The sequence below is a fragment of the Acomys minous genome (genome assembly GCF_964271855.1).
Source record: "Acomys minous genome assembly, chromosome: 3".
In the NCBI taxonomy this organism is placed as follows: domain Eukaryota; kingdom Metazoa; phylum Chordata; class Mammalia; order Rodentia; family Muridae; genus Acomys; species Acomys minous.
Genome location: NC_140485.1, coordinates 4,345,897 through 4,367,462, shown reverse-complemented (window position 1 = coordinate 4,367,462; position 21,566 = coordinate 4,345,897). Strand labels below are relative to the sequence as shown.

The window sequence follows — 21,566 nt, the reverse complement described above, 5'->3', positions numbered from 1 at the left end:
AATAAACCTGACCCAGCAGTGTTGCTGGTATGCTATGAAGTCTGAAGGCATGGTGGGTTCCTATTTGATTCCTGGCTCCATGATGTTGCTGAGGACTTGGCTGCTTTCCCAGTCAGAGTCAACTTCACCCATCCAAGAATCCCACACTTCCTATCCACAGCGAGCAACAGAGAGTGAGAAATGTCCCTCTTTGGACAGTTGATAACTCTTTCCTTTTATCTGATTGGGTGGGCCAAAGTCACGTGCCTACCTCTGAACCAATAGCCATTGCTACTAGGAACTCCACACATTGATTGTTCAATCCATATGTAATCCTGTAGAGAGGGTGAGACACCTCCCACCTGAAGCGCTGTGAATATGTGAAGGTGCTTGGGTCCCCTCAAGAAGTGATAGGTTTATGGTGGGCAGTCAGTCAACACTGGAATCCAAACAAATGCTCATTCTTCGAGATGATACCTTGAATAAGGGCAAAGATCATCTCTGCCTAGAAGATGAGATTCTAGGGATGCCCTAATGATAGCTGACCACAACGTGGAAGCAAGTTTGCACAGGTGAGCCTGCAGGGACCAGGCATTAAGTAAACTCAGCAGGACATGGACAGCTACGGATGCTTTCAGGCCAGCCTTGGGACGACTTCTGAGAATGCGACAGTGATCACAAGAGTAACTTCATATTCCCGTCAACTCCTGGTGGTGGAAAGCGGCAACAGACTAACGGACTTACCTGTAATCTGCCCCCTAAAAAGGCAAGCTAGGGGATGGAGAGGAAGAGGCGGGCAGGGAGTCAGGTTGGCGTTTGAAAAGCACAGTGGAGTGACACAATGGCGTTCCTCAAGGGGAAGAGTGTTCTGGGCAGATGAAACAAGCGCAGAGTTCCTGAAGCTGGTGCCCATGGTCTGCTTTGGGTTTTAGAAGTGGAACAAGAGGCAATCAGCAGGTAGTGAGGTCAAAGACGAAGCTACAGCAAGGCCATGGGTCTTTCAGGAATTGCAAAGATTTTGTACTTACTCTGAATACAAAGTTAAATTTATGATAACAGATGATATTACCCAAAACAGAAAATGATCAACCCCTTTGCCCTTGGTGCCTGACGCTTCGCTCTTTCTCGTCTCTTTTCTTGCAGGCCATGTACATGTTCTATGCGCTGGCCATCGTGTGCGACGACTTCTTCGTCCCGTCCTTGGAAAAGATCTGTGAGGTATGTGGGGGCCATTCCAGTGTGCTCGAGGGAGGCCTGGGGTGGAGACTGTCCTGGCATGGTCTAGCCTCCTCCATGGTCCTGGAGAGTCTTATATGTAAGCACCTACATCCTGAGAGAGGGCTCAGGCGTGTATAACATTTCAGAACCCGGTGGGTGGTCCAGCTTTTCCCACTGCATCTGTGGGTACTGCTAGTGTGTCCATGGGATAATTCCGAATTGTCTTGTATCAACACAACTCATGGATGGTCCAGCACACAAAATGTGTGTAGTAAGGTGCCGCGTTTAAGAACAACCCGCACAGATCCTGTGTACTTTATACCATGATGTAAGTTCGTTGGAGACAGATGCTGCTGTGTGTTGTTTAGGTACTAATGACAAGGCCAAAGCTGTGTGTTCCTTGCAGATGCCGACGGTTTTCAGACAGTCCTGGTCCCCTGTATGTTAAATCTGCAGTCGGCGCCCCAGGCATGGGGGGCTATCTATGCTTTGTGCTCTGCTCACCACCGCTGCCCCATTATTTTTTCAATTCTGCTGCTTCTGGCTTCCTGTCATTCCATCCTTCATTTCTTCCCTCTGGGGTCCTGTTAGGCTAAAGTTCTACCACCACCACATGCTTCCCTCACATTCTTTGTACTCTCGGTGGAAGCCTGGCAGGCTCTGGGAACTAGGCAAAGGATATACACATCGCATACATTATCACAGCCAATGCCAGGCTGAACAGCAAATTTAAAAATACGTTCAGAGGTCAGCAAGATGGCTCAGAGGGTAAAAGCACTGGCCACCAAGCCTAATGACCTGAATTCAGCCCTCAGGTCTCACATGGTGGAAACTGTCCTCTGACCTCTACATATGTGCCCTTGGCATCTTCACCTATGAATAGGCATGCACACGCACCCACACACACAATAAATAAATAAATCTAGAAAGGTTTCTTTAATGCTCACTCTCTCTAGAAGCTTCCGTTCTCTCATCACTTTCATCTTGCGGTCCGTCCTGAAGTGTGTTTTCCTTACATGCAAGCTTCGCATTTTGTTTTGTCTACTGTTTTTAATTCCGTATTTGAGCTTTCAGAAGGCAGCTCCCCCAGACACCTCTCCCACCTGAAAGTCCATCGGCCATCAAGCCACATGTCCCCTTCTTGCTCCCCCCACAGTTCTTGACTCAGTAGGTCCCAAAGACTAATGGAGAAGGCAGTCAGAATCTCTGTTTGGAATTGGGTCTCAGAGTACGCTGAGGGTGCTGGTCTGGACACCTCACTGGGAAGATTATTAGCCTAGGCAGATTCTTCCAAGCCCTGGAAGCTTGTTTTTGTACTTAGAAATAAACAGTCATTGCACAGTAACCTCTAGAAAGGCCATAGAATCATGCTCCTCTTTACAGTGACAGTAGGTTAGGGAGAACAAGGGGGCATCTGCAGTGCACAGTGCTCTAGTGGGGACACATTTGTCACAGCAATCCAGCCTAGGAACAGGCTCACCTTACGTCAAAGGCAAGGAAGTGCTCAGCCCTCAGTAAGGGGCATTTATGACCCTTCAGTGCCCACAGCAGGTTATTTCTCAGTCCTGAGCTGTTCAGCTCCCTTCTTAGACTAGTGGAAGACTGTGAGGTTTAAACCGTGTCTGGACAATGCCTAGCGCAATATCAGTGTTATGTGACTACTGGTCAAAGGATAAGTTTGAGAGAGAAATGATGAAGAAAAGTTTGTGCTGTGCATGTTTACTACAGATGCAGGTTTGCTTTGGGTTTTTCTCTGAGTATTTTCTGTCTGAGTTTAGTTGAGCTGGTAGCTGAGGCGGGTGCACAGAGCCCACTTGCCACCAGTCAGTACTTTACTCTTTCGCAAAGCAAAATTGTGCGGCCTCTTCCCATGTGACATTTTTGTCACCAACAACAAAGGTATGTATTATGTCCTAGATACAGAAATACAGATATCAACACGTGCCCTCCATTGATGAAATGTGTAGAACATTTGACACTATTCATGTCCTTCTAGGGAAAAAAGCAACCAAGTAGCTGGCAGAACAGAAAAGGGTGGAGTGAGCCTTTAACAAAAAGTTAAGAAGGAAAGAAAGTGTTGAATGGGATAAAGATGCTGTTTTTCCTGGGTCTCTGGAGTGCAGACAACTGGCTGCATAGCTAAGTCAGTGTGGTGTGAATGTGCCCATCCATCTTCTCTTTAACCACGTGCAAGACTCCGCCGGGTGATCACAGTGAGCTCCGCTCTAGGAATCCAAGAGAAACCAAGGCTCAGAGACTTGGAGCATCCTGCCCCAGGTCACACGGCTGCTTAGGAGTGGAGTCATGACCTGAGCCCAGGGCAGTCTGAGCTTACCGCTGGGTCCTCTTCACACTGGTCACAACTCTGCAACAGGTTTTGTCAAAACTGGCTCCACCTCTAGGGTCCGCAGCTATCCAGAGAGGAAGGACGCAGATGAGGAGCCTCCCTTCCCAAAATTCTCCCTGTTCCCAACCAAGTCCAGTTTCAGGAGCAAAATGAATTACAAGCAAGCATGCCACGCCACATGCCTGTCTCTGGGAGTGCAGCCCCATGTACTTAAAGCCCTCCTAATGGCTGAGCTAACGGTGTGTCTGTAGAAATGGGTAGGATGAAACAGAGTTTGGATCTCCTTGGATTTCCCATGTTTGTGTCTTTTCTGAGAGCCTGTGGTCCCTGGAGTTCCATTCTTTCACGGGATGGGAGGGCCATGATGCAGGACCACCCTTCACGGCCCAGCAGGGCTTCCTAGCCGGGGACTCTCCATACCATCTTTGCTTTCCCTAATCTCTTTGTAGAAAGGTGATGCTGATACTGTATGCTCAGAGTTTTCTCCCAGTCTAACTCAGAGGCTAAGCCACAGATGCTCAAAGGCACGTTGTTTGGACGTTGGTGACAAGGATTCTAGAAAGAAATCCACATTGCTGCACAATAGATCATAGCTTGGGATGGGGGTTGATTCAAGCCAGGAAAAGTGTTGGGCAGGAAAGAAAAAGGGGTGCTAATATGGTGATGCAATGCTCCAGCTTACCTTACGGGTCAGGTAAGCCACTGGATTTTAGATAGCTGTAAAGTTACATCACGGAACATACAAAGGTGTTAGAGTGGTGAGAAGTTCTTTGTCTGCAGTGGATAGATAGATTCAGATCTGCTTCGCTGAAGCAAAGATGGGGAGAGAGGTGTTTCCAAATCAGCCAGCAAGCAAAGACTCAGCAAGGGGAGGAACACACCATTCCTGGTCTTGAGGTAGCAGCCTTAGCCAGAAGCTTGCACATAAGTGATGCCATCAGACAGCAGGAGTAGGGAGGCTTCCGGGCCATGTGCAAGCTGCAGAAGTAGCAATGGGGTCTCCTGAGCTGTGGGCAAGGGGCATGGGCCAATCTAAATAGTGTAAACACTGAGCTAGGCTCTGCCCCAGCCAAGCTGTGTGCCAAAGGCTGGGAAGGAAACCAGAGAACGCACAGCCTAGCCCTGGCTATCCACGGGTTTGTGGTGCACTGAGCAAAATGAAGTATTCCACCTTCTCTATGCAGGTTTCACATCTAAGCATCCAACCTTCAACCAAACTTTTTTTTTAAAGTTGCATCAATATGGAACAGATATAGACTCTCTTCCTTGCCTTTATGCCCTGGGCAATACAGGTTTTTTTGCAGGGCATTTATATTATATCAGGGATTATTAGCAATCTAGTGATGATTTATAAAATGCGGGGGAGATATGTATTTGTTATATGCAATCACAGCACTATTTTATATGAGATTTGAAAAATGCTTGGATGTGGGTGGCTTGGTCTTTGGGGGAAGGAAGGTTTCCTGGAATGAATCCCCACTGAACTCAAAGGCTGACTGTATTCACAGAAGGCTGGACACACCCAGTAGGGGCATGGTGCAGAGAGAAGGAAGCAAAGTGATGAATTCTGCCATGGTACCACAGCAGGGCTGTGTGGAGAGAGGGGCCAAAGAAGCCATGTCTGCAGGAATGAGCCTTGTCGGCAAGGAGTTTCAGGAAAAGATATGGAATGAACCTAAATGGGAGCAGCAGGGCGTGTTGTTCATAGGGAGCGCAGGGTGTCCACCCATGGTGAGGGGACGCAGGAACTGTTCTCTTCTCAGAATGAAGGTAAGGAAGAGTCTCCCTGCCCTGCCCTGCTACCCACCATGGCGCCTAGCGATGCAGAGGCAAGAGAGCCTCTTGTGACGAGTGATTCTAAGAGTCCAGTGAGGTATTACTAGGCCAGAGTAAATTAGGCATGAAGGAGGGAGGAGAGGAAGGAGATCTGGAAGCAGGAGTGAAACAGGACCCAAGGCCAAGCTTCACAAGCCGCGGCTAACCCCAGCACGTAGAGCTCAGAACAGAAGGGCAGCAACTCAAGGCTTTCTTGGAAGCTGAGCTTACGAGATGCCTGGCTCCAGAGTCAAGTCGCCTTCTGGCCATTCCCCACCCTTTGAGACTCTAGTGCTGGGGCTTCCCCACCAGCTTTTAGTGTTGAGATACCATCTCGGGGTCTCCTCAGTACCCCATGTGAACTTTAACTGTGAGTGCAGAGCCAAAGGAACCCAGGATCCCAAAGAGAGTGCCTCTATCAGAGGCTCCTCCAAGGCCACACTGCCTCTCTGTGGCCAAGAAGGGAAGTGCAGCCACTGGTGCTCTGAGGAGTGAAAACTGGGAAGTCTCTGCCCTGGAGCCAGAAGGGAACTTACCCACACTGGCAGCTTACTTTGGAATGCCAGAAAGCTAAACACACCAGTTAGCTTCTAAAGTGCATTCATCCTGTGTTGTTGAAAATCACCTTCCGGTTTAACAAACAGGGTGGCTTGAGGAATGAGGAGTTGTCCCCAAAGATCTGGGGCTGCGTTGTTATTTTCCCCTCAGCCTCAAGTTTTTCTCTCCTTCTGCGCCACTCAGTGTTTGAAGGTCAAGGTGGGTGACTCCACGGACACACTTAGAGCCTTGAAACCTGGCTCCTGTGAGTTTGAGGTTATTCAAAGCACTATAACAGCCATGATGTTTGCAAACTCTGGGTTTTCCACATCTCTTCTAAAATCAGAGTGTCTACCAACTCATAGGGAGCTGAGCAGAGCTGTCATTAGAAAGGAAATGACTATGCAACATTGTCCCCCCAACATTGTCCCCCCAACACTGTCCCCCAACACTGTCCATGGTGTGCTCAGCTCACCACTCCACCCTCCTGGTTATTGTCACAACAGCCCCTGGTTACATCTGGGTTGTGGACGCCTAAATCTTCCGTAGAGCCATTGGCTAATGGAGTCTTGTAGTCCCTGCTGATCCTGCAAGTGAGGTGGCCATAAAGCAGGAGCTGCCAGTGTGAGAGACTGAACCCAGCCCATGGGGTCTTCGGCATGGGGCCTCAGGACCTACAGTCCCATATCTTCCCAGTTGAAATCCCAACTCACCTGTCTTGTCTTTGTTCCCTGTGCAGCGCCTCCACCTCAGTGAAGATGTAGCAGGAGCCACATTCATGGCAGCAGGCAGCTCAGCCCCAGAGCTGTTCACGTCGGTCATAGGTAGGTGACACTGGGAGGATGGCTCGGCCCTTCCCTGTATGAGAGAAAAGGGCTCTGGGGAAGATGGGCCTCAATGTGGCTTGTCCGCCACTGGCAAAATATTAAGTTCATAAATCCCAGCAGACCCTCCCATAGCTCTGCTGCAGTCTTTTCCTAGAAGACCCAGGGCCTCTGGGTTCAAACCTCCCTCTAAAGCTTGGCTGTTTCCTCTGCATCCTAGGTATAGTCTAGAACTAGGAAATGCCCCTCAGGTCCCTCTTGGAATGCAGCTGGACCACTATAGCCAGACTGGTTCTGGTCTGTGTTTCAGGAGTCTTCATCACGAAGGGTGATGTGGGAGTTGGCACCATCGTGGGCTCTGCTGTGTTCAACATCCTGTGCATCATTGGTGTCTGTGGGCTCTTTGCGGGGCAGGTAAGACTGATGGCTTCTTTGTGGTGGTTGCACATGACATGTGGAGAAGATGGAATGTACGGAGCTGAGGCAGGAGATTGTCCTAAAGGACCTCACCTGCACTGGAGCATTGAACGGTGTGATTGAAGGTCCCCATCGGAGGCCTGAAGCCCCTGTTAGCTGGCTTCCAGGTTGATGGGATACAGATTCCTCAGTTCCACATAGGGAACTAACCACCCTGACAATGTTAGCTTGAAAATTAACCCCCTCCCCATACACACCTCATTTTGAGAGCTACCGATCTGCACCAGAATGTGTGATGATCGCCTAAGAGGAAGTAAGATAAATGAAAAAGAGAAGAAAAGAGGCAAAAAATTTTCTGCAAAAAATTTTCATAGTTGTCACAGTTCGGGATGTCGCCTTTCTTCCTGCAGGCTGGAGCTTTTGTAGTCTAGAGGGGCCTCAAAGTCCTGGGTTAACCTAAGAAGACTATTTTAATTACAAGGGGTGTATCCTGGGGGGACACTGTCCTTTATGAATGTTGGTGTCTCTTGAATAGTCTCAGTAATTTTCTCAGAAGTCACCAGAGTGTGAGGCTACTGGGCAGCCAAGGTCAGAGAGCCTGGAGGTTCTCAGGACGTGAGGCTTCCCGGGAGCTCTCACATCCTAGCTTCCTCCTCATTCCCTGGAGATGAGCCCCTCAGTCCTCTGCCTAAACACCCAAGACTCGGTATCTCCTCCACAACCTACTTCTAGTATTCCAGAGGTGACTGCACTTACAATAGTGAGAGACCTGGGAATCTACTTCATCCGATCAGGGACCTCAGTGTGGTCTGAACTGTGCCATGCTGGAAGTGGCTGATTTATACAAAGTGCTAAGACAGATCCTGGTGACCTTCTCCCTTGTGTGTGTCAGGCCATGTGTCTCCCAGAAGCTGCTGAGCAAGCATGCGTGATGTCCATCTCTCAAATGCACACTCAAGAGTTCCCGTAGAACTCACTCCTATTCTCTGTGCCACACCTTCCCCCTTTTTTTGGCTTTGGTTTTTCCAGACAGGGTTTCTCTGTGTAGACTTGGCTGTCCTTAACTCTCTTTGTAGAGCAGGCTGGCCTCAAACTCACAAACAGCCGCCTGCCTCTGCTTCCCGAGTGCTGGGATCACAGGGATGCGCCATCATACCCAGCTACTGTGGCCCATTTTTAATGCCCCTACCTCCATGCCAACTGATTTGTCCTCTCTGCCTGCTGTGTTTGTTCCTTCCAAGTGACAGGCAGAGGGAACATCAGCTCCAGGGCTCCCTGGTGGGCAGGCTATCTCTGATCAGAAAGTCCTGCTCAGGTGCCTAGTCCGTGATAACTGAGGGCTGTCTCATTCAGTAGACTGATCAGTTTTCTGCTTTCTTGATGACCCACTGTGTTAAGTGGGCCCACATTGTAGTGTTCTCGAGTTCTCCTAGGTAGGTAGTTAGTGCCGAAAGAATCAGCTTCACGCCTGCCTTTACTGCGTTACTCTCCCATGGCTCTACCCAGTCTGACCGACTCATCGTTGCCTCCCAGAGATGAATAGTCACATGGGTGGAAGCTGTTGCTGTTAGCACTTTCTTAATTAGCGTTGTCACCATTAGCTGTATGATTATTAGCCTAGCCGTTATTAGTGTTGTCACTGGTTCATTAGTCATTTGTACCTGCAGCTTGATTCTGAAGCAAGCCCGAAGGGGAAGAGATAATGTAAAGAAATGAAACAAATGACTGGGTGATGTCTACTCCGTGCCACACAGCTAATTACTTATGAAATGGCTGCAGTGTGTTTGTGGCGTGTAATTCGTCAGCGGTGCCGCACATCATAAGCTTGGCTAGAACACCTGCTCGTGGCTTCTGCACAGATTGTTGGCATCTGCCTGTCTCCTTTCTCCAGGCCTTTGCTGGCTGTTCTCACAGCTCCACATGACTGGAGAAAGGTAGCAACCAGAGCTGCGACTGGAAGCCGCCATCAGGGTGACCCTAGGTGTACCCTCCCATCTTTTTCTTTTTCTTTTCTTTTTTTTTTTTTTAAATCCTGTGCCTACTTGGAGCTTTCCAAAGCCATCCACATGTCGTTTTTGTAGATTCCCTCACATCTTTGCAGAAGACATAGAATTATATTTTGAGAGGAACATGGGCCAAAGAATTAGATTGACCTTGCATCGCATCTTTACTCTGCTGTGTGCTGGCTGGGGATTTTGGAGAAGTTGTTTCGGCTACTGAAGCCTGCTCCTTCTCCTCTATAGCCTGGGTGTAAGCATAGTGCACAGCATGGCCACGGTGATGAGACCTGTCATGTTTAGCACTAATAATAGCACTTGGTCTACAAGGAAAGTCAAAACAAATTAAACACTTTCATCAAATCATGGCATACTCATCCTGAGGTCCTTACTACCATATTCCACCCTAGGTCTTTGGGAAGGTTTGGCCCCTCGGCTGATGGAGCGACTGACAAGGGTGTTTATGGCCCCCATCAGAGACATGATGGGGAGTGGAGAGAACAGGTCTTGTACATGAGAACAAAATGACAAGTTAGCATAATGAGATCAGCGGACTGGTGCTTGGCGCTAGGTAGTCCCAGGAGTGGTAGAAAATAGCAACCAGCAAGAAGCGAGAGTTGTCCAGCCTCAAAGGGGGGGTAGGGGGGAAAGGGGCACATTCCCAGACAGCAGAGCTGGTGCCATGAATGTCACAGCAAAGGATAGAAATTGGGAAGCGAATGATCAATAAATCTAATCAAGGGTCCCACTTAGCATTATTATTTAAATTGTTCTGCACTTTCACTGGGCTGGGAGAAATTCAGCAAGCATCGTGGGCCTCTCTGTCCCTGATGCATGTCAGCAGGAAGGGCACTACGTGAGGAAGTCTGTCACCCATCTACAAGTAAAGTAACTAAGCTGCAAGGTTTGAGCTGCTGTCTCAATTAGGAGTTTTGATGAATTTGGGATAATTGAATGTCTGCTGTATTTGCAGTTTGCAAACATACCCGGTGCCTCAGTGTTCACCTGAGGTGCTTTGTGGAGGTTTTATGGGTCAGGAGGAAATTGCTTATTAGAAAGTGTTTTAGAGAGAGAGGTCCTGGGTACCCCACAAGACATTTACAGAGCTATGGTCCTCCCAGTTTTTCCTTAAGGGCAAAGAAGAATAACAATAAAGTGAAAATATCCAGGTCTTGACGCAAGCTTCTAATGTGATTTGCATATTGCATTAAAAGGACTTCATGCCAATTTTGTAAAACAATGTGCTTATGAATTTAAATCCACCATTCAGAGCATGTTAAGCTTTAAATACATAACCACAAACAGAGAGTAAACAGTTTAACTGTATCCCAGATTAGGACTTTCATATTCTGGTTATTACAGGCTGGCAGATGGCTCCGCTTTGTTATAAAAGCTCCCACATTGGCTCCTGGCATCCTTATAATGTCCCCGATGTTCTCTGGCGAGGTCCATCTAATCTTGGCTAGATTTGCCTTTCTTCAAATAGCACCCTGTCTGAGCTGGCTCATTTACACAAAACAGAGCAGCACCAAGAGGTTACACATCCGAGTTGAAGCTTGCCTGCATCTGAATATCCTAAGGAGAAGACTCTAGGCAAGGAGTCAAGTGCACGCAGTTAATTTGAAAGGTTGCCCCAGGGAACACTAGCAAGACGTTGAGGAGGTGAGACAGGAAAGAGAGAGCTGCAGACAAGAGCATTAATGAGCAAGTTATCGCTACCGCAACTGGGATTTGAGTCATCCGTGGGGACTGGTTTACAGGTGTTCATCTCACATAGAGGCCACCTCCACATTCCATTCCACCCTTTGTGGGAAACCTGAATCCCTCAGCATTGCAGCTGGTTGGGTGGCTGCAGTCAGGGTAGACATTGGGGCCCAGGGAAACTCCCAGGCAAGAGGATACAAGGGAAGTTGCCTGCTGGAAGGACCTGAAATGATAAAGGTGGAAAGATGGGCCCAGAGAGTGTGTGCTGCCAACACAAGACTAAGGCTTCAAAATGAGCCTGCTGTTTAGACCTCCATCTTCAAGCCACTAATGGATATAAGTATGAAGACCAGATGGACAATTAAGAAATTATAAATATGAATCTATGACTGGACAATGCTTTGCCTAATATGTGTGAGGCCCTGTGTCTGATCCCTAGTACTAAGCAAATAAAAATTTTATAAATGTTTTAAAAGATTATTTAAATTTTTCATTTTCCCAAAGTGACTGACTGGTCCCACTTTTTTCTTTATATATATATATATATATATATATATATATATATATATATATATATATATATCTTCTCAATTGTTATCCCATCCCTTTTATCCTCCCATTCCTCCCTCCCTCCCGCTTTCCGCCTACTCCTCTACCCTATGACTGTGATTGAAGGGGACCTCTTACCCCTGTATATGCTCATAGGGTATCAAGTCTCTTCTTGGTACCCTGCTATCCTTCCTTTGAGTGCCACTAGGCCTCTCCATCAAGGGGACATGGTCAAATATGGGGCACCAGAGTTCATGTGAAAGTCAGTCCCCACTCTCCACTCAACATGGAGAATGTCCTGACTATTGGCTAGATCTGGGTAGGGGTTCAAAGTTTACTGCACGTATTGTCCTTGGCTGGTGCCCTAGTTTGAGCAGGACCCCTGGGCCCAGATCTGCCTATCATAATGTTCTTCTTGTAGGTTTCTAGGACCCTCTAGATCCTTCTATTTCCCCATTCTCCCATGCTTCTCTTACCTGGAGTCCCAATAGGATGTCCTCCCCTCTGTCCCACTTTCCTGGTAAGGGAAGACTTTCATGGGACATGCCCCTTGGGCTAGTGTCCAGATATAAGTGAGTATATGCCATTTGACTCTTTCTGTTTCTGGGTTAACTCACTCATGATCATTTCTAGTTCTATGCATTTGTCCACAAATTTTGGGAATTCCTTGTTTTTAATAGCTGAGTAGTATTCAATAGTGTAAATGTTAAATGTGCCACAGTTTCTTTATCCATTCTTCTACTGAGGGGCACTTAGGCTGTTTCCATGTTCTGGCTATTATGAATAAGGCCGCTATGAACATGGTTGAGCATATGTCCTTGTGTGGTTGAACATTTTCTGGGTATATTCCAAGGAGTGGAATAGCTGGGTCTTGAAGAAGCCCTTATTCCCAGTTTTTGGAGATAGTGCCAGATAGATTTCCAAAGTGGTTGTACTAGTTTACATTCCCACAAGCAATGAAGGAGTGTTCCTCTTTCTCCACATCCTTGCCAGCATGTGGTGTTGCTTGAATTTTTTATCTTAGCCATTCTGATGGGTGTAAGATGGAATCTCAGAGTTGTTTTAATGTGCATTTGCCTCATAACTGAGGAGGTTGATAAGTGTTTCTCAGCCATTCAATATTCCTCTGTTGAGAATTCTTTGTTTAGTTCTGAGCCCCATTTCTCAATTGGGTTATTTGGTTTGGTGGTGTTTAATTTCTTGAGTTCTTTATATATTTTGGATATTAGACCTTTGTCAGATGTAGGGTTGGTGAAGATCTTTTCCCAGTCTGTAGGCTGTCGCTTTGTTCTGTTGACAGTGTTTTCTGCCTTACAGAAGCTTCTCAGCCTCATGAGGTCCCATTTATTAATTATTGAACTTAAGGCCTGGGCTATTAGTGTTCTGCTCAGGAAGTTGTCTCCTGTGCCAATGTGTTCCAGGCTCTCCCCTACTTTTTCTTCTAACTGACTTAGTGTCTCTGGTTTTATGTTGAGGTCTTTGATCTACTCGGACTTGAGTTTTGTGCATGGTGACAAATATGGGTCTAATTGCATTTTATTACATGTAGACACCCAGTTAGACCAGCACCATTTGTTGAAGATGCTATCCTTTTTCCATTGACTAGATCTGGCTTCTTTGTCAAAAATCAAGTGACCATATGTGTGTGGATTCGTTTCTAGGTCTTTGATTCAATTCCATTGATCAACCAGCCTATTGCTATGCCAGTACCATGCAGTTTTAATTACTGTTGCTCTATATTACAGCTTGAGATCAGGTATGGACATTCCTCCAGAGGATCTTTTATTATACATGACTGTTTTAGCTATTCTGGGTTTTTTGTTTTCCATATGAAGTTGAGAATTTAACTTTCAATGTCTTTAAAAATTGTGTAGGTATTTTGTTAGGGATTGCATTGAATCTGTAAATTGCTTTTGGTTAGATGGTCATTTTTACTATGTTAATTCTCCTGATCCATGAACAAGGGAGGTCATTCCATCTTCTCATGTCATCTTCAATCTCTTTCTTCAGAGTTTTGAAATTTTTTCCAAACAAGTCCTTCACTTGCTTGGTTAGAGTTACTCCTAGATATTTTATATTGCTTGTGGCTAATGTGAAGGGTGTAGTTTTCCTAACTTCTTCCTCTACATGATTGTCATTTATGTATAGGAAGGCTACTGACTTTTTTGAGTTTTGTATCCATCCAATTTGCTGAAGGTGCTTATCAGCTGTAGGAGTTTTCTGGTGGAATTTTGGGGGTCACTTATGTACACTATCATATCATCTGCAAACAGGTATAATTTGACTTCCTCCTCTCCCATTTGGATCCCCTTGATCTCTTTTTGATGTCTTATTGCTATGGATAGAACTTCAAGAACTATATTGAAGAGATATGGAGAGAGTGGGCAGCCTTGCCTGGTTCCCGATTTTAGAGGAATTTCCTTGAGTATCTCTCCATTTAATTTGATGTTGGCTATTGGCTTGCTGTATATAGCCTTTATTATGTTGAGGAAAATGCCTTGTATCCCTGATCTCTCCAAAACTTTCAACATGAATGGGTGTTGGATTTTATCAAATGCTTTCTCTGCATCTAAGGAGATGATCATGTGGCTTTTTACTTTCAGTTTGTTTATATAGTGGATTACATTGATGGATTTCCATATATTAAACCATCTCTGGATGCCTGGAATTAAGCCTACCTGGTCATGGTGAATGATATCTTTTCTTTTCGAGACAGGGTTTCTCTGTGTAGCCTTGGCTGTCCTGAACTCACTTTGTAGAGTTCAAACTCGCAGAGATCTACCTGCCTCTGTCTCCCTGAGTCCTGGGATTATAGTCATGCACCAATACATTTGGCTGACCCTGCTTTCAAGTATATCAGGGTAGTCTAAATTTGCTAAAACCTTGATTCTCATGATATAATTGGTAAATTTGTATAAAACTAGAAAAATCTTAGGATTTGACAAAGTATGATACGCATGCAGTGCTACTTATATTAAATAATATTTTAAAACATTCTTTTAATATGCAAATTGATGTTATTCCTTGTGTATCATTTTGGACAATGTTATATAAATAATAATGATGTGTGTGTGTGTATGTGTGTACTTATGTATAATGTTTATGTGTTTGTGTGAGTGGGTACACATGTGTGTGAAGGTTCGGTGTGTGTGGAAGCCAGGGGTCAACATGAGGGGTCTCAATCACTCTCCACCTGACTCTCTCTCTCTCTGAACCCAGAGCTCATCATTTCAATGAGACTGTCTGCCTCTGCTCTCCTAATGCTGAGGTTACAGATGTGTGCTGCTGCGTACAGTCACTGCCCAAACTCAGGTCCTCATGCTTGTGAGGGAGCCCTTTTGCAGCCAACTTATCTCCTCAGCCCAGATAATAAAGTATATAAAGGAAACAAAGATATATACAGCTTGTACTGTAACCTCTGGGGGAGAAAAGTACAAATTAATACTGACTGATAGTTAATTGTGCCCGAGATTGTAGCTTTATTAAATAGAAAACCTTTCATTTAAACTGCATGCTTCACAATTCATATTTTTAAAAAAACATCCTAAGATTAGGGCAGGGTGGGGGATAGCTGCCATTCAATAAGCTTATTCAGAAGACACCACACCCAACAGTGCTCTGTGAGTATTTGGGCAGATGTCCCCACTGAGTTTTAAGGTACAAGATAGTATTAGCCTTATCAGCAGGCTAGGAAATGAACCCTAGAGATATGGAAGAAGAGGTCTACTGAGTAGTTAAGACTAGACTGGACATACCTACTGACTACTTTATCCATGTGTGGAGCCCCTGATTATAAATCCTCCGCACATAAGTATTGTACTCTTGCTTTACTAGGCTGAGATTTTGTGTGTCCTTTAGGGACTATGAAAAGTGAGGGCATGAAAACCACACACCGCCTAATTCCAAACCCGGAGTTGGAGGCCAACTCTTCACTGCCAGTAGGGAGATGATGGCACAAGAAAGAGCCGGCATGGGGACCCATGGAGAAGTAAGGATCGGGTGCCTCCTCTAGGGCAGGATGCGTTCATGTTCAATCCTGTCAGAGGGAAGGAAGAAGCACTCACGATGCAGGGATGAGCCTGGGCAAGGATTGGTGCCTGGAGAAATCGATCCCCTGGACTCTATTACCTTGGGAAACAGAGGTTCCCCTGCAGGCTTCCGTGGGTCACCTGCCTTGGGTGACAGAATGCTGATCCAGACCCTAGCCAGTTAGAGCAGAGGAGTGGCCGAAACTGCTAAAGCCCACTCTCACCAGTGCTGGCTCAGGGCAGCAGGCAGCAATCCAGCATGAGTGGCCCTCCTGGGATGTCCCAGCCCCACACCAGGGTGTTCCTGGGATATGTTCTGTGTCCTGTGTTTCTGACCCTGGTAGTGTCATCATTTCCCATACCTTGGATCCATCTTCAGTCCCACCTGTAGATGAGGGCAGAGAGTTACAGTTTCCGGTAACAAAGCCCCAAGTTTAATTACATCATAAGTGAAGAGAATATTGGTATCTGAAAACTACACAGGAAAGTGTATGGTTTGACCAAGGCTCTGGCCCTATTGTTGTTCCCTCGCCTGTAATCATCTCTGTCCTCTTCCTCAGACTAGTTTTCTTTTGTGGAGAAAAAGAAAAGAAAAAAGAAAAAAGAAAAGAAAAGAAAAATTACTATAGCTGTTTCAGGCTTCATATACACATACAGCATGGGCCAAGAAAACGTCATCTTGCCCACACCACTGTCCAGCTTCTACTTAACATCATCAAGCAAAAATGGCTGGGCACTTCCTCCGTCTATTCTATTTCCCCTTCTCAGTGAGATCCATATATCCTCCCTAGGACTGTCTTTGGGTCTGTGAATTGTAGCATGGTTATCTTGTACAATGTGGCTAATAGCCGCTCAGCTTGGTCTTCATGTGGGTCCCCTAGTAACGGCAGCAGGGTCTGTCTCTGACAAAGACTTTCTTGCGTGCTATTTGATCACTTCCCCCTGGTGGGGCTGCTTTGCCAGGCCACCATGGATGTGTTCAGTCTGATGCGACTTGATATGCTGAGGTGGGTAGGTTGGGGGAGGGGCTCCCTTTTCTGAGGGGTAGAGGAGGGGGTTCAGGGAAGAGAGATGAAGGGTGGGACCAGGAAGAGAGAAGAGAGGAGACTATGATTGGGATGTAAAGTGAGTAAATTAATTAATTTAAAAAATCTGTGTGGGAGCCAGGCATGGTGGTGCACGCCTTTAATCCCAGCATTCAGGAGGCAGAGGCAGGTGGATCTCTGTGAGTTCGAAGCCAGCCTGGTCTACAGAGAGAGTTCCAGAACAGCCAAGGCTACACAGAGAAACTCTATCTTGAAAAAAAAAAACACTGGTTGGACCTATCAGATTTGGCCAACTATTCTAACTAGAGGTATCAGATTAGCTGAAGTTAGCAAGAACCAGCCACACATGTCGTCTCTCTAGAGATAAGAATGTGATCTGTTCCACCCAAAAAGCACAGCTTCTGGTCCTTCCCTAGTATACATATCATATGGTGATGATGAAATTTCTGAGCCTGCGCTGTAGCTCAACCTGTCTCACTGGCTTTCTTTCCTGAGCTGGTCTCACATAGTGCTGCTGTTGGTATTTATATGGCCATATACTGTCGTCTCTGATCACATAACCAAGAAGGACTACTGCATCAAGGGATGGATGGATGAATAGAGATGGATAGATAGATAGATAGATAATAGATGAGATAATATATAGATAAATAGATGGTAGATTGAGAGATGGTAGGTAGATAGATAGATACATAGATAGAGTAGATAATACATAGGTAGATGAGAGAGAGAGAGAGAGAGAGAGAGAGAGAGAGAGAGAGAGAGAGAGAGAGAGAGAGAGAGAACTTTTGTGTTACTGTAGCCAAGTAACTGGCAGAAAACTCACCTAGAGGAAGCATGGCTTTTGAGTCATGGTTTCAGGCATGGTCGCCTAACCCCGTGGAGCTGAGCAGAGCCTCGTGGGAACACACAGTAGAGACTCTTCTTCACTTACCGACGCACAGGAGTCAGAGGGTGAGACTAGAAGGGACCGAGGATAACACACACCTAACACCTGCCCAGAACCTGTACCCTGCAGATGCATGCCACCCACAGAATTCCTAGAACTCCCAAACTGGCACCAGCCAGGTGGAGACCAAGCATTCAAACCATGAGCTGCTGCCATGTTTGTTGTTTTTCTGATCAAGGCTTCCAAACTGCTCTTCATGGAGGATGCCGAGGTTCCATCCCTACCCTGGTCAGTGAGGTCTCAGTTACTGCACCATCACTGGCACTTGGTGTGGTCAGCTTCCCTTTGCTTTGGTACTTTGTGACTGTAATCATTCTGGTGAGGATGGAGAATGCCTCTCTGTGCGCTCAGTTGGCATTTAGAGGCATGGCTCTGAGCGTCTTTTCCCGTGACTACTCGCCGTCTTCTTTGGGGAAAATAAAAATCTGTTCAAATCTCTGGTCACCCATGCTATCATTTGGGCCTTGTCTTCTCCTTGTCCTCTTGTCCTGGCAGTCTCTAAATCATGGTGCTCAACAACCCCCTTCAGTCCTTCTGTCCAATTTGTTTTAATTTCCAAATCAATAGAGAGCAGGGTCATTAGAAATGATTTAGCGTGGCCATAGAGATGTTTTATTGGTGCTGTTGCTCTCATTTGGGTTTACAATGGGGGTACTCAGAAACCACACTCTTCAACTGTGCAAAGAATATGAGGAGGCCTGTGTCCTTGTGCCCAGCAAAGCAAAATTAGCAATACCTGAGATCCAAGATGCGTACTTTCAGAAACGTGAGGTGGAAAGCTGGAGCCCCTGGAAGGTGGGATGAGCGTTCCTTCCATGTTAAGCCTCACAGTGCTCCTAGAAAGTGAGCTCTGGGTCAGTGCCTACCTCTTTGGAAAGGCCCTCTTAAGGGCTGGCCGGATGCCAATGCAAGGGGAGCCAGAATTGTTCCTCCATTGCCACAGACAGTCCTCCCCAAACGAGAGACCAACTTTGAGACTTGAAGCCTTTTCTTCCCAGGACATTTTCTTGTCCCTGTGATTTTTAAAAAGGCCTAACAAAAGCAACTTAAGGAAGGGAGGGTTGAATTTGAGTCTAAGCATCAGGTAATTGGCCAGATGGCATCCACAATCAGAAAGTGTGTGTGTGTGTATGTGTGTGTGTGTGTGTGTGTGTGTGTGTGTGTGTGTGTGTGTGTGTACTGAGGCTCATAATAGTCTCCTCACACTAGTGAGTCGGAGGGCTTTGGGGTTACAGAGTCCAGCCAGTGGCATACAAATGTCAAGTTCTTTCCCCAGTTTTTACAGTGAGTCCAGGTAACTAAGAAGTATCACACCCTAGGCTGCCAGACATATGACAGCCATTGCTAACACTCATTCACAGACCAATGCCTTTCTAACCATGAAACCCATAGGAAGCAGAGGGCATAGTCAGGTAGAAAAGGAGCCTTGGGGCATGGTTGCCTCCTTCACCCTCACTTGATTATCTGTACAGCTCACGTGCCTTAAACTACCTTGGCTGTGCTGTCTCCTAGCTCCAAAATAAATCTGCCTGAAGGGCCCAGGGACCATTACTCTTGTCACAGAGGCTTCATTTCCTATATGGCCCTTATGTACCAGCAGGCCCATACAGCAGCAAGGGGTGAAACATAGTGACCATGGCCCTGGAGCTTCACCTCGGACAGATGGACACAGGAACGCTCCCTGGTACAGGGAGACATGGGCGTTAGCGAGTCCTGGGAGTGTGCAGAGGAGAATGAACCTGTCTCCTCGGGTCCTTAGGCTAGTCTCCACACTGCCTCATACCCTCACTTCACGTCACTAATCTGTGTGTGTGTGTGTGTGTGTGTGTGTGTGTGTGTGTGTGTGTGTAGTGGTGGGCCTTATATATGGAGAACTGTGTGAGGCTATGACATAACAAATCAGATTTCGTGATTTGAGTGTGAGCAACTGCAGCCAAAATGCCTGTGGAAGGATCTGTATCCAACATCTGAGGCTACCCAGTGCTTGAAACTATGTATCTGTGTATATACAATGTTTCTGAAAGCAGGTTTATTAGGCATCTGTGGAGTTAAAGGAAGATTAATAATCCATTGAAGAATGACCCTACAGCAAGTGTCAGACCACTGAACTAAGACCCCAGCGCAGTAAATTCTTCATTTAGCAGGTTTCACTGAATGTTTACTACATTCTGAGCACCAGAGAGAGGCCAGCGAGAAGAACTGCATTCTAGAATTTGGCTACAAGATACAGGATGTTATTAACTATCCAATGACTATGACTAATTGGTAGATAGGTAGGAATGTAAAAAGATGGGTGACAGAAGATGGATAAATAACAGCTGGATGGACAGATAGAGGGAGAACAAGAGAGAGAGAGAGAGATGGGACATTACACTTGGTTTAGGTGCTAGGAAGAAGGCATGAAGTGACAATTATGAGTCAATGATATGAAGAAACGAAACAGCATAGGAAGATTTAGAGGATGCATGAGAAGGAAAGATGCTAGCTTATAAAGAATTTCCAGGAAATTCTCCACTGAAAATGCTCACAGTTCACTGCAATAGGAAATACTTCCTTCCACTCTAAGGAACACAACACCACTTAAAATATAGGTTGGTTCAGATGGCACTCTGAATGTGAGTCATTTTAAACAGAGGGAATGGACACGCCACTGCCATCCCTGCAAATACTCCAAATGCTGGTCTCCTGGCCTACAAGCCGCAGTAAGAAAACAGTGATGCCAAGGCTACTGAGAAGATGCATGCCCAGTGGCTATGGCTTTCTCCAGCAACAAGAAAAAGCATAAAGTGACTACAAAGACACAGGAGCCTCTGGTCTATGAGGAAAGAATGTTAGGCTGTGAGATTCCCAGAGGCATCTCTGCTCCTCCTGAGGTAAGACTAGCTGAGGGCCTGAGAGGATGGATTCATTTGTAAAGTGCTTGTAATGTATGCTTGAGGACATGGGCTTGGATCCCAAACACTCATATAAAAGCAGGATACAGCAGCATGCATCTGTGACCTGAGTGTAGGGGAGAGAAAATTGTAGAGACAGGCCTTGAACTCTCTGGCCAGCCACATGAGTCAGTAAGACCTAAACTACAAGGTGGAAAAGGAAAGACACCTGACCCTGACCTCTGACCTCCACATGCATATACTGGAACATGCATCCACACGGAATATGTACACATTTGCACAACACACAGGGTAGCATCAGGCCCAAGTAAGTACTCACTTGATCTTTGATCAAGGACCAACTAAACTGCCCTTGGCACGGCCCAGGAGGCACGGCTTAGATGTGATCTCACAGCTCTCACAATTCCTCAAAGTCAATCATAGGTAGACTGAGGGACTGGTTAGTTAGATGGATAAAAAGGTGAATGTTATAATTTGCCAGAGAGTGTATTGAGACACGGTGAGCAGAAACAGTAGGAGCTCTTTGGGCAGAGCCCCAGACAGTCAGAAGGCAGAGCTGGCAGTTTTGTACGGCCATCCCTTCACTGCCTGACACGTGTAAAGTAAGTTAGGCAGTGATGGTCTCTGCTTTCCCGGAGCTTACAGACCAATGGAGAGTCTTAGCAAGAACTGTTCAGACTGAGAGACGATCAAATCACAGTTAAAAGTCCATCCTAGAAGTGTGTTAGGAGACGATGCAGCGGTGACCTGTGGAGAAGGTAGAGGACTGACTCCAACAAGGGGCGTCAGGGAAGTCTCTCAGAGGAACCGTTAGTTATGGGGGCAACGACATATGCTGGAAAAGAAAATCCCACGTGGGAAGGAGAATGGGTGTCCAGACACGGAGCAGTTAGACAGAAACAAGAGTCACAGAAAAGGCCAGTTTGGAGTCAGGTGAAGAGTGAGGGGTCAGACAGACAGACAGACAGACAGACAGACAGGTCAGCTACAGCCAAGGCTCATGGGGAGGACTTGGGTGCCGAGAGACACCACTGAAGAGTTCTGGTCCCCACAGTAATGGTGTATGATTTATACTCTGAGAAAATCACTCAGATTGCTCACTAGAGGAAGGAAATCCATGGAGAGAAGATAGCAGAGGGGAAACCAGTAAGAATGCTGTGAGGAGAGACTTGAGAGGTTCCTGCAGCTGAAGGGGCAGTGGGAAGTGGCCGCTGGATTTAGGGAACTTCCCAGAGGTGACACTAAGAGGGTGGTGAATTGAA

At 46.4% G+C, this 21,566-nt stretch overlaps 1 protein-coding gene across 1 annotated transcript in view; it reads left to right on the top strand.

The window, feature by feature from the left end:
* SLC24A3 (solute carrier family 24 member 3) overlaps positions 1 to 21,566 on the top strand; it is a 496,071-nt gene that overhangs the window by 353,406 nt on the left and 121,099 nt on the right. Inside the window, exons 4-6 of the mRNA XM_084777255.1 lie at positions 1,123 to 1,197; positions 6,636 to 6,720; positions 7,031 to 7,134. Of these exons, the coding sequence (XP_084633381.1) occupies positions 1,123 to 1,197; positions 6,636 to 6,720; positions 7,031 to 7,134 (264 nt within the window). The remainder of the gene's footprint in view (positions 1 to 1,122; positions 1,198 to 6,635; positions 6,721 to 7,030; positions 7,135 to 21,566) is intronic.